Genomic DNA, 13,961 nt, shown 5'->3' with positions numbered 1-13,961 from the left:
AATGTTCGCGTCGACCAAATAAGAACTTTTATGTTCTAGATAGCATGTAATGGTTTTTGTAACAGGGAAGTCAAGTAAATGTGATCTTATGTCTAAGGTCTAGTTACACCAGAATTAGGTTAAATTTTAGTTAAATAAGCTAAGGTTAAAATTAAAACGCGATTTGAAGCATAGTGTCTTATCCCTTATTCTGACCTCGGCCAGTAAACCCACCCATTTTAGGAACAGACCCCTGTCTGAAAGACATTATACATATCTCCTACCTGGCACGTCTATGGGACGTTAGTGCAGCATGCGCACATAGATGGCGACAACCGACTTATGAACAAACAGACTAAATAATTATTGTGCCTTTGCCGCAATGGAACTCTGGCACTAATTATTCGTCATATGTATTATATAAGGGTTGTAAATATTTAGTTAATAATATGCAGTGTGCTGTTATATGATGTATAACAGTATATTATAATGGTTTCTCATTGAGCAATTTGTAAAGCTGGGGGACATAACCATCCAGCAATGATTAACCAGAAATGGCTGGCTGGCAGGCAGCCTGGTGGGAAACCCAGCACCGCCCAAAATTTATGCGCACAGTAATGCACAAGCCCCAAACCCCCCACATGGCAGACCCCCCCCCCCCCTACTCTGTCCAACCCCCCATCCAGAACCACCCCTCTGCCTCCTGTAGTTAACCTGCTCGACCATTATGCATGAATTTGTGCATCCCGCATGTAAGTGCCCAGGGTTTTCCCTGTGTCTATGCAGGTTTTACCTGGGCCCAACCTATCTAGTTTATTGTCTAGAATAGTCAGTGAGGGGAGTTAGTCATGGCGCCATTGCTGCCATGGCTGGCCAATCCCCCTCCTAGCACACGATGCATGCTCCCTCTCCCGTATGGCTTAACCCCTGCATGATTAGAGCGTATAGGCTTCGGCCTGAGACACACTTACAGTCTCTCCCTAACCCAGACCCCTCCCAATCACACTTAGTTTTAATTTAGGTTAGGAAAAAAAATTAACCAGACAGAGAGTTCTTACCCTTGAGCAATCTGGGTATTAAATAGTACAAATAGTCTCTTATTTTCCTTCACTATTCTTCCTCTCTCCCTCCTTCCCTCGTCACTGGAGTGGCTTTTCGAGGATTTCGCTCTAGCTTCCCTCCTCTCTCTGGGGCGGCCTCTCGGGGAATATGCTCTAGGCTCCCCCCTCTTCCTGGAGCAGCCCCATGGGGATTACGCTCTAGGCTCCCTCCTCTCCCTGGAGCGGCCCCTCGGGGATTAAGCTATAGGCTCCTTCTTGCTCGCCTGCCCCTCCCCCTTTTTGACATTCCCCCCCCCCCCTTTCCTGCCCGAAGACCCTCGGCTGCAGCCCACCTCGGCCCGACTCGCCGCTCGACTACAGGATCTCTTCGGCCGCACTGGAGCTCACCACATCTCGGGGGCTTTCACCCCCACCTTAAACACTCCATCACTGTCGGTCTCTGCCAGGGATACGTCAATAGCATAAGGAATATATAAAGGTTTTAATTTCACCAGACATTTCTCGTATGCCACTAAACTGGTGTAGTTACATATAGTTTATTAAAAAATTTTAAGGCTCTGTCACACAATCAAATATTTGTCTTAAAATAGTATATTTTATGATAGAGTTGGATGGATATTATTGGATGTAAAATGGCTCCCAGTCCTCTGTATCAGATAAATTGGGACAGATCACCTTAAATATGTAAGCATGCCACACTATCAAAGTTTAATTTTTTTTTGAGCTATATCAAACTTTTCATTCTTAATCTTATTTTGAAATAAAATACTGCATCACAATACTGGATTGATTTTTTGAATGAGTTTATTCATTTAAAATTTTTTAAAAATTTTAAATCATCTATAAATTTAAACCAAAATAATACTTTTTGCTTAGTAAAATTAATGTTCAGTGATTTTTTTTAAAGTTATAGACACATGTTTTCCTATTTACACATCATATTATTTTGCACACGACTTTCATATTAATAAAAAGATTTTAGTGATTTTGACGTGCAACGGCATTGCCATCCTTGCTTTTGAGACAGTTGTGGGACATCACCACTCAACACGAATTCATGTAGTGTGAGACAGCGTGGGTGTGTTGATGCAGCGGACACTTCCTGCTCGGACTTGTGTTATTTACTTCAAATTAGTCTTAAGTTTTGAAGTTATTTATGTATAGTTTTAGTTGGAATGTTAAAGCTTTCTTAGCGCCATGACATTGTATAAATATTCGTGCTACCTAGTTTTTGCGCGCGAGGTTAACAAATGGGAGTGCAGAGGTTGGCGCTCTTGCATAACAGTCGCTCCTTGACCAGCATTAGCAAGGATGCTCCGTTATGAGTGAGGGATGCTTATGAACTGAGCATGATAGATGCATTTAGCCTGTAAGTGGTGACTGACTCTCTCACTCTCACATTTTATTCGGCACATTACTGATTCTCGTTAATCGGGCCTTAAGCCTTCTATACTTTTCTGTGTCTAGTCAGGCACATTTTTTTATCATCTAATTTACTATGGTATCTTGTACTGCTTATGAACATGATGGGCAGCATCGAGGCGTGATTTATACTTTGGTTTCATTAATAAATAGTGTACTAAATTTAGTGATGGTAGACACAAGAAGGTAGCAAACATTTTTCTACCTCATTAATGACCTCCAAGTCCTTGGTGTGTGATTGATGATTAACAGGGATCAAGACTGTGGGGTAACATCTTCTGTGGTTTTGGAAATAAAAAGAAACCACTGTGAAAAACAGCTCTATTCCTATCAACACATACATTTGGTTTTTAAAACAGCAAATAAAAAGAAAAGTTGATAAATACGATTTATATCAGAATAAATAACAAACAATTAAGCCATTTTCCAGTTTTTAAATATAATTCAATACTTAAACAAACACACATGTTAAATGCAAAACATATTGGTGAAATTGCACAAAAATGTAGTATTTACAAGCACTTAATCTCATGAACAAGTCATTCATACTGTAAATCTTAGTTAACTTCACAATACCTATGTTAAGATACGATGGGTTTAGTTTTTAAATACACGTAAATTTTTTCTACATCCTTACACACCAAGGGCGCCCATATGATAATTTGTAGGGGGGGGCCAGACTTAGGGGTATGAAGTATTTTTAATATTTTGGAAGACTAACTTCGGCCTGTTACTAGCCATAAAATAGTTCCAGTTCTGACCCTGTTAAAATTTTTTGTCCTGTTACTAAAATACTAGACCACAGTACTCATTCGCCATTAAAAAAACTTTATTGGCTACTTTATTAATTAAATAATAACTGTTTTATTGTAACAAGTGAATTTTTAGCAACACAAATGCAGGAATACAGTCCTTATATTTTTGCAGCGTCTCGGGAACACGGATATCATTGCTCTCTTTACCCCTAAATAAATGTCGCGTACAAATTAAATATATCATGGAGCGTTGTTTTTTTCCAAACATTCCGTATTCGTCCAGACGTCATACCATACTCTGGCTTCTGCTTCCAAGTTGTCGATTTGATAAAACTTTTGCAAACTTTTTATGTCTCTCATTAAATCTTCTTTCGTCTCCTTTTTCATCAAATGTGGTTGAAGAATTCCACCTTTGAGAGGGAATGCCTTTATCTCTTTCAAATCTTGTAGTAAGTGACATAATTATAGAATCCATATACGGATTGTAAATTGCAACTTTGAAATAGTCTTCAGGTGATGAGCACTGGACATTCACGTTACATCTGTGGGTCTGCCTTCCAGACAATATTGGGATTTTTATATCTATGTCAAGCTCATACAGTCTTCTTTTACTGCCTCGAAAATGGTTTTGAATTCGTCATTGCTTTCTCTCTGCTTTTGAAATTTTTCTAGAAGGTCAGTATTGATGTATCTGTCACCACACAAAAGTTAACATGATGCAATGCGTGGTGCAGCTGTGGTTAGTCGCTGTGAGGTCACTTTATATCACTCGTGCAATGAGGCAAGTTATGGAATGTTAAAAAAATAATAAATAAGGGGAACGCAGGGGAGGGCAGAGGGCAGACGGCAGTCATTGTTTTTACTATTTAATATGATATATATTCCGTTCAATAAATTATAACATGTATCTTCAGGGGGTGGGGTGTTTAAAATTTTATGAAGATAACGTTTTTACGAATGCAATCCAAGCGACGTAAAATCGGGATTCCAGTGTGAATTGCTTCCGAGTCTACTGAAGGTAGCGGAATCCTTATCCTTTTAAACACTTTTGAAGGAAAAAAAAAGTTTTCCTCTAAGTTCAAAATTCCAACATAAATTTTACGTTGTAGACTTTTCTGAACAATAATTCTTATTTGAGTAACTTCAATGGTGTAAGCTTACCTTAAAAATTATTGTGAATATTCTGAGTGGATGTGACGAATGAGGAAAACTAAGAAGTACTACATAATAACAAAAGTTTTTTTCTTTACACTTTTCACTGATTTATTTACACTTAAGTTATTTATACTGACTGAATACACTAAACTAAATCTAGACCAGATGCATAAACCTGTAGATCTAAAGACTATTGAAAAATCTCTGTTTTGAGATGTTATTTGTGAACATACACATTATTATGACGAAAAAGTAGCAAAACATTTCGTCGTCTGCAAGCACATGTCAATTGTCGCGTCGTCTAACTCTGGTCTAAATCTGTTGTGTTGTGTTATCGCGTGAGCTTGGGCAGGATTACGAAGGGGAATGACTCGCCACGGGCGTTGAGCTTGCCCGCATTTTCTCCCTGTACACAACACCTTATATCGCAGCAGCAGAACTAATGCTTGAACTAACATAAAAAATGAATTAGACATGTAAAAGACGATATAAAATAATAGATTCGTGTTGAACCACTTCTACATAATACCGAATTGAAATAATTTTCTTTAAAGTAAAACACCTGACTACACTATATATTTTTTCCTTCCTGAAAGCTAGGGGGGGGGCCACGGCCCCCCCCTGCCCCCGGGTATGGGCGCCCTTGTTACACACACAAGTACATATTTTACAACTAGTTACATTATATCAATAACTTTGAAAAAATTATCTTTTGAAAACAACAAAAGACATGCATTTGTTATGACACAAACCATGAATGCATTGACTCGTTTCAAATTGTTGTACCTAAACTGCTCTCATAATCAGCTAGATGACATTGACAGTACATTAATAATGATGATTTCATAAGGGTTCGTAAATTGTCATTTTCCCAACACTTTTCATTTGGCAACCACTTTCTTGGTTGTATATTGATGCATATGGTTGTATATTGATGCATATGGTTGTATATTGATGCATTAAAATCACGAAAACCTGGCTTAATAAATGTGTAAATAGGGAGATATACAACAGAGAGCCTTTATCCAAGTTTTAGATTAAATATATACTGGAAATAAATCTCATTTAGTGTTGCCAGTTGAAATTATGTCTGGGATTTATACAATAGGAGCCAAAGACACAAAAATTAAATTTACAGTGAAAGAATTCTTTAAATATTACTACCATAATTTATCATCATCGAAATACTGACACACACGTATATATATATATACATACACACACATAAAAGTTTCTGGATTAAATAAGACTGAATAACTAAACAATTCACAGAGGTAACATCACAGCCACAAAAATTAGCACACTAATTGCAGGTACAGCGAGATTTAATCTTATATCCCATCCATAGAGTGGTTAACAAAAATATGTCACTTTATTTTGGCTGCTTAAATATCGTTGATAGTATAAATAATCACAACAAAAATGTATGTATAGTTCTTTCAGGATTTCTTCGGCATGTGCACAAGTTTTTCAGACTGGGGTGACACTGATTTTATCGAAAGTCACAATCGCATCTTCTGAGTGGTCGTCGACCTGGCACGTAGTGGCAGATGAAGAACAGTCTGCCAACTTCTTTTTCCGGTCGCTGTAGGTGTGTTGTGTAGTGGACTGCTCGGAACAAGAAATCGCGCCAAGAGACACTTTGGATTTTTGCCTCCTTCTGCAGCACAAGCGTTTTAGTGAGGAACGGAAGTTTTTAGACATAAACGAATAAATTATAGGGTTTATGCATGCATGAATATAGGGAAGAACATTGAAAGTGACTCTTAGACTGTAAACAGCGCTTGTAAACATATCAAGGCCGATTTTGATGATAAGTTCCATGATGATTCGTGGACCCCAGCATGCCAGGAACAGAACCACCACCAACATGAGCATTTTGATAACCTGAGAACAGAAACATAAAACACAACCATTTAAGAAAGCATCCTAGTAAAACAAACGAAACAACTGGCTTATTTATATTTAAGGATAATCCGTGGCCGTGGTTTCTAAAGCATCACCCTCATGTGGCTAGGGTCGTGAGTTAAATCCCAACATCTTATCATGTCTCAACTGTAATGAGCACTAAGTCGGCATCAAAGAGTTCGGAGTTCGCTGTAAGCTTGGATATTTTGTATGCTTATACCTCTACAAAAATAAATGGTACCGTTAAACCTCATACCTAAGTGTTTTACTAATCACTTGGTAATATATGGCGAGCGGTAATATGTGACTTGGTAATATCTGAAAATGACCTCAAATGATCTAAGGTCATGTAACCGAGTGTGTTTGGTCTCTAACGGAACATGTTGCTTACAGTAGGCTACCTTGACATCATGGTACAAAGACTAGGTTCATTGTCTTAATAGGCTCTATAGTAGTTGTAAATTATTCTATGTATGATTCCATATTAATTTGCAGTTTTCTTGTGGGTTTCATTTTATAATCGGTGGGACAGTTGTTTGAATTTGTGCAGCTTTCTGACAAATTAGTATTTATTTTCAGTTACATTAATCGCTAGTTACGTTTTGCTGATAACTGGCCCGATTTATTTTTAAAGCAGGAATTGCCTGAGAAATATTATAGGTACCTCGACAATTTCTTGATACCAATTATGATTAACAATAATACAAACCGCCCCCAACTCCCGTTTGCTCATATTGGCTGTTTGCTGTTTACCCATGCGTCCATAACAGAAATAAACACATTAATTTGCCCACCTATGCCCATGCCCTCTCTTCCTCGACTACGCTATGCGTTGTTTTGAACGTGGAGGTTCTATTGGCGGTCGAGTGTTGTGCGCACGACCCATGCTTATTGAAGTGAAACTTCTTTGCTGAGGTGGCTACAATTTTCGAGCGTTACGAATATTCCGATCGCACGAGGGAAATAGTTATTTACGTGGTGGGGGAACCGGTAGATGTGGAGACGGCAGGGGAGAGGTATGCAGCATACTTGCAAACATGCATGCTTGCCCACTCGCACACTTGCATACTTGCGCAATAGCATGATTTAGCGCTCGCATACTTGCATATATATTTTTTTTATACGCACCCTCAGCCAAATAGAATAAGGTTTTCTATATATAATAATATATTAAGCAATAGTTTCACTTCAAAGACTCCACGCACACTTTTTTTTTCCGACTGGAAGTCCTGCAATTGCACAGGTCACGCCTCGACAGCTGGGCGAGATGGCCGACTGTGACGCAACAATAGTTAGTTCTACTGGTCTTGAGAGACGGTGATATGATGACGGGTTGAACAGGCAGGATAAATAATTAAGAATATGGGTTTCCAAAAAAAACCTCAACAAATCTAAGGTTTCTGTGGTTTCGAGAAAACCTAATTTGTATCTATTGATTTAATGAATGATCCACTGAAAACAAATCGTTTTAAGCCGAAAGCTGCATACGAACGGTCAATTCAAAATTGCATGTCACATGGTTTCATGCTTTCAGTATAAGCTAAGATTGACAAAAAATTGGATTTAAGTTCATAAAAACCGTCAAATAAAGAATTGTTAAGTAGAAAAAAAGATTATAAACAATAAAATTGTGTAATATTACGAACTTATTAAACATAATTTTCAAAAACACTAAACAATATAAGAAAATAATTATGGAAACTATACCTCTTAAACAGCGAAACCACACGCTGTGGTAAAAGTACATAAGTAATAATTAGAGACCTGTAATATTCGCGATTTCAAATCCCTAAGGAATAGACTCAATGATCCTCTATGCACTCGTGCAAATTACATCTGCTGATTGGTTACCGACTCGTAACACCTGTTGACTGGAATGATCGTGATTCGCTAATTCGTCTGTTAAAGATTTTTCATTGGCCCAGAGTCCTTCAGATAAACTGTGGCCCAATCACTGAAGCAAAATAATGTCAAAAGTATTTGGACTCTATCCTATCGCGAAATGAATACGCGAATTTAATACGCGAATTTTACAGGTATCTAGTAATAATACATTAATGTAAATTAATTTATTTCATTACGTGAAGCAAAAATATGTAAGGTAAGTTTACTTGTTTCCTGGCTCTCCTAGCGACGTCAGTCCTCCTGAGATGGCAGGGCACAGTTTCTGTTCGGGTCGTCCTGCACCGTCTGCCAACAATCCTCATTTTCCTCTGTGTGGTATCTTCCACTGGCAGCCTGGTCCCCGTCTGGGGAGGTGCCCTGCTGTTTGCTCTGGGAAACAAACATTTAATGAACCGGTAACCAGATTAAATATCAAATCTAAGTTTTAATTATTTTCTTACATCAACATTTGAAACAGCTTGATGTAAGTTTTTGGACATACGCCATTGCTAAGAACTTTTTCTGTTGAAGAAAAACTAATAAATAAAATAAATAAATAAAAATACCCAAAAAAGACAAAAAAAAACACACAAAATTAAGCAAACAATTGCTGTTGTCAACAAGGATATGAACACCACAAAATATTCCGAAACAGGAATATGGTCAACAAGCAAATCATCATTTGTGGGGGTGTTTTTCGTTCTCTTAGTACATTTTTCTTGGTTTTTCTTTGCTTGTTGACCATATTCCTGTTTCGGAATATTTTGTGGTGTTCATATTCTTGTTGACAACAGCAATTGTTTGCTTAATTTTGTGTGTTTTTTGTCTTTTTTTGGGTATTTTTATTTATTAATTTTTTTATTAGTTTTTCTTCAACAGAAAAAGTTCTTAGCAATGGCGTATGTCCAAAAACTTACATCAAGTCATGCACTCCCATTGCACAAATCTTTTAAAGATAACATTTGAAACAGCATAATAAATTTTAAGAGCAGGTTTAGGGTAACACAATTAAAACAGGAGTATTTGCTGTACCTACACAATAAAGGTTAACGTGAAATAAAAAAAAAGAATTATTTCTTTAAAAAAACTGCTTGCAAACTATTTGAGTAGTACATAATGTGAAGCAATGACCAAACAGGATCTGTTAGTCTCGACTTTGATCAAGAGTAATATTTGCAGCAACGCGGATTGTAATGTGTACAAACAAGCAGTAGGTACTTTATCAAACAAGTATATTTACCGTATATGTAATGAATTTCAACAAAATACTAAACTTGTTTACATTGCAAGTGGATAATTTAATTGCAATTGCAAACAAAATAATAGGGCTTATTAAATATTTAACTTATTTGGCTAGCTCTCTTGATTCTGTAATTAGTCTTTATTTTAACTTAGTAAGATCGAGATTAGAGTATGGCTCTGTCATCTGGAACTGACTCAAATAGACATGAAAATATACAAAATAAATTGTTTAGATACATTTTTAACAAACATTTAATAGATGATAATTCAGAGAATTTTAACTATGACTTAACCCTTGAAACCCTGAACACGCATGCACTTCAGTTTAGAAGGAAAGTTTCTGATACTGTTTTTGTAATAAATTGTTTTATAAATGTTTACCACAGCACTGAAATATTTATCAAAATTGGTCTTCGAGTTCCTTCATTCAATCATAGAACAATGCGACCTTTTGGAACGTACCACATAAAAAAATGAGCTATCAAAACGGTGTACTGATAATTGTAATGATATTTTGAAAGTTTTAGACCCTTTCAAAAGGGCAAAAATTTTAATGAAAGACATTTTGAATTCTTAATTTTCTTACAGTTAAGATAATTTCTGATGTAAATAATGTATTATTGTTAGTTCATTAATTAATTTAATATTGACAAATTTAGTAATTATAATTTTTTAAGTGTCTTTTGTCATGTGTTTATGTTTGTGTTGTCCCATTTTACTGTCGTGTTATTATTTTGTTTTGTGTATGTTATTGTATATTTTTTTTGTAATATTTGTTAAGTGCCCACCTGTTAAAGGCTCTGACTGTTGGTAGGCACTCAAATAATTATAATAATAAAAATGAAGCTCGTCTGCTTGAAATCAAGAAATGATGATTTAAGGAAGTTCCGCGGATGAAAAAGGGAAAGCACCCACGTAGTGGCGTTGGTCAGGATCCCCACGCTGTGTGTGCTCCTCCACAGCTCTCGGATGACGTAGCTGTAGCAGGTCACCATCAGCACCGCCGGCGCCCCGAACAGAATGAACAACTCGTAGATGGCAAAGGGCACTCCGTTCGTGTCGTTGTCATTGCAATGATAGATAGTAACATTGCGAATGCCGTTCGTGTACGTCACTGGGAAAGTTTCCTAAAAACAAAAGAAAAAAAAATTGGTTGTCTGTAAAGTCGGTTTACGGACGATAGTTTAACGTGACAACGTCATAACAAAACATTGATGAAATGATTGCATACTTTATGAATAAAATTGAATCATTTTTATGTTAATAATAAAAGAATAAATACTTGAAATTTTACTAGTAATCAGATTTTTAAAATGCAAGAATAATTAACCTTTATTGCCAAAATTGTTGTTGTAATAAGCAATGAAAACCACATTAACTTTTCACTTCACTTTATAAACAGTCGAGTGGAAGAGAGATAGATGCGGCGCAAGCGTACAATGAGCGTAACGGGACACAGCGTAACGGAACAATGTGCGTAACGGGACACTTTTTCGTGCGTGCCGCCGGCGTTCATCGATTTATTAGATGTTGTCACGTCAAAAAAAAAATTTTTAAATACATGCGACACGCTTCAGTTCGAGCATTGAGTATCTTATTTCCTGGTCGGAGCTCCCACTTCAGTCTCGGAGACATGACTCGTGAATTCATGAACTAGGGTTTAGTGGTTCATTGACATTCAGGTCATCAGATACGGACTAGAGGTGATGACACCTTAGCTTTGACCCAGTCAGCAGGGGCGAAGCCAGGGGGGGGGATGGTTAGGGGTTCTAACCCCCCCCCCCCCTTAGCCATTATTTTTTTCTTATCTGAAAGCAGGTTAGCTAAAAGCCTGGGTGTCTTACTGCTATCACCGGCCACTGCACTGGAGGGGAAGAGTAGGCGAGCCCTACCGATTCTCCTTCCCTTCCCCTACCCCTGTCGCGAGCAGAAGCTATAAGGTTGTGACGCCGTGACGGGTCCCAAGTTTTCAAATATCTTACACCTACTGTATTTAACCAGCGCGGTAATTATAAGCAGGTGGTGACTGAGTAACTCTTCAAGCTAAAGTTAATTGTTTCCAGGAATAGGCCAGTTCTGCCGAAACCCAACCCTTTTTATTCCTTTTTTTTTGTATTGTCGAGCTTCGAGCATGATTTATGATTTTGAGTGGACGTGGACAAGGCACTTGGATTGATTGAAATATCTTTAATTAATTTCTTACTTCATCACTCAAACAATTTTTTTATTAAACAATTAATAATATTTTTACCATTACAATATTTAAAGTTAAGTACCGAAAACTGCTAAAATAGCACTATTTTACACCTTAAAATCCAAATTTTTCCGGGGGAGGACCCCCCCACCCCCCGCTTTAATAGGATGGGGGGGTGCATGCTTCTTAACCCCCCCCCCCCCCCATACACAAATCCTGGTTACGCTACTGCCAGTCAGGAAACTAACATCAATCGCCTTCCGTGGGAAGGGGGTACTAGCTGTGAGGGGAAACAGTAAAAACGAGAACTATTTTGTTGTGAATTGTAGGAATTCTATGGTAGACCTACTTCAGAATTATATAAGCTTGACTCATTTTGGGGGATACAGAATATTCAATATGCGTGATAGATAATAAAGCAATGATAAGCATGATATGAATTGTCAAGGAGTGTTGTGTAGGCGTTTAAATGAAGACAAGTATTTCACACATAACCATGTGTTGTCATACTAACGAAGAGCGCTTGTATCAAGTTACCTAGGATCTTCGTAAATTATACGGATGTTTTGGGAATATCACCTCACACAAAAACACAAAAACCTAAAAAAATTCTTTAAAGAAAAAAAAATATCTTCTTAACTTCTCATGAATGTTTATCATGTTTTCAACTGGATAAAGAACGCGGAATTCAGAATTCAGCTTAGTTTCTACGAATACCCAGTTTAATGTAAATATAGAGAACCCTTCGTTTGTATGATAATCACTGTTTGTTAAAAAAAAACCGTAAATTAAGTGTAATATCAAAGAGTAAGTGGGGAAAAATAAGTTGAAAACACTTATGTCCAGATCTTACTATTTCACACAGAACTTGAGGGAAAAGACTCGAAAGTCAGGAGAAGTGGTAATTCCGCGCGTGTAAATGTATGGGCTGGAACTGTTCCAGATACCACCGAGGACTTTTATTTACTACCACGTCGACTGAATTCTCTCTGGACCTCGGTGTTTCTTGGCACAGTTTGTCATGGACTGCTCGAAGACTTCTTGCCGCCCGTACATTTCGGTCGAGTGCGTATTATTGCCACCAGAGGCCGGTGTTCAATTGTGAAGTTCTGAGTGTAAATATGAATTTTTATTTAAATATTCTTACTCTAGCATATTACTGGTTTTCCTTCTGACAGTTTTTGCGATGATGATGACGATGATAATGATGATGGTGATGACAGTGCTGATGACAGAATTTTTTTTTTGAAATTATGGTTGTAAATATAAATTGTAATATATTTGTTTTCTTCTATTATTAATTCTATGGTTATGACGGTAAAGAATTTTTCTTTAGACTACAATAACATACTAAAATATATATGTTACGTGTGAATAATATAAAATAATATTTGAATTGATGCCAGTTTCGAAGCTCTCTTTTCCCCACTGTGCGACGTTTCGCTCTGCGTTGCAGCAGGCATCTTTAGGGGTGAGAAATCTACCACTTTGACGCGGCTCAAGGTCGAAAGCCAAGGTATTTTATTAGAAAATTTCTGTGGAAGCCTGCCTTTTGCTCTAAATCAACCATAAATTGTGGACACGCGCCATCTACAAATTGTCTAAAGTGGTTTCGGGAAGATCACGGGAAACCGTTATCGGATTTGCCTGGCAGGTACCACATAGTGAAATATGTTCTGTTTGTGTATATTTAGTATGTAAGGTGTTCTAATTTTCTTCTTTTAGTTTAGGTGCTACTGGAGGCGGAGTGGGTGGCCCGGTGTGGCCAGCCACCACCAGGGGCGCTCGCGTCCCTGGTCAGAAGATCCAGAACTGCGGAACAACAAACAATGCGGCGCCCAAACCCCGCATGGTAGACTCTTTCTGCTCTGGCCAACTCTTCTTCCTGAACCATCCTTCTTTCTCCCGTATTTAACCTGCCTGAAATTAATGCATGAAATTTGGCATCCCGCATGAAAGTGCCCAGGGTTTTCCCTGTGTCTATGCAGGTTTTATCTGGGCCCAACTTATCTAGTAGTTTAGTCTAGAGTTAATAGTGAGGGGAGTTAGTCATGGCGCCAATAGCTGCCGTGGCTGGCCAATCCCCTCCTAGCACACGATGCATGCGACCCTCTCCCTGCATGGCTAATCCCCGCATGACTAGGCGTATTGACGCATCTAGGTCACTCCCTAACCCGGACCCCTCCCGAATACACTTAGTTTTAGTTAGGTTAGGAAAAAAAAATCAGGTACCACCGGAAGCGAGTCGGATGTTCGCTCGGTTGAGAACCTGGTTGAAGTGCGGGCCGGCACCACAGCGGGATATCCCCATCCCGGCGTGTGAGGGACTGCTGACTACACTGGTTTACTGCGCACATTTAC

At 38.0% G+C, this 13,961-nt stretch overlaps 1 protein-coding gene across 2 annotated transcripts in view; it reads right to left on the bottom strand.

Annotated features, from left to right (window-relative positions):
- Positions 1-5,521: 5,521 nt before the first annotated feature.
- The window catches only part of LOC134529800 (galanin receptor type 2-like), a 66,266-nt gene continuing 57,826 nt past the window's right edge, over positions 5,522-13,961 (bottom strand). For both annotated transcript variants that reach the window (XM_063364252.1, XM_063364253.1), the window contains exons 5-7: positions 10,322-10,533; positions 8,392-8,554; positions 5,522-6,259 (exon numbers count right to left, since the gene is read on the bottom strand). In XM_063364252.1, the coding sequence (XP_063220322.1) occupies positions 5,843-6,259; positions 8,392-8,554; positions 10,322-10,533 (792 nt within the window). In that variant the 3' untranslated portion in view covers positions 5,522-5,842. The remainder of the gene's footprint in view (positions 6,260-8,391; positions 8,555-10,321; positions 10,534-13,961) is intronic.

Source organism: Bacillus rossius, chromosome 2, assembly GCF_032445375.1.
Source record: "Bacillus rossius redtenbacheri isolate Brsri chromosome 2, Brsri_v3, whole genome shotgun sequence".
NCBI classification, from domain to species: domain Eukaryota; kingdom Metazoa; phylum Arthropoda; class Insecta; order Phasmatodea; family Bacillidae; genus Bacillus; species Bacillus rossius.
This window is presented reverse-complemented; position numbering and strand designations above follow the sequence as displayed.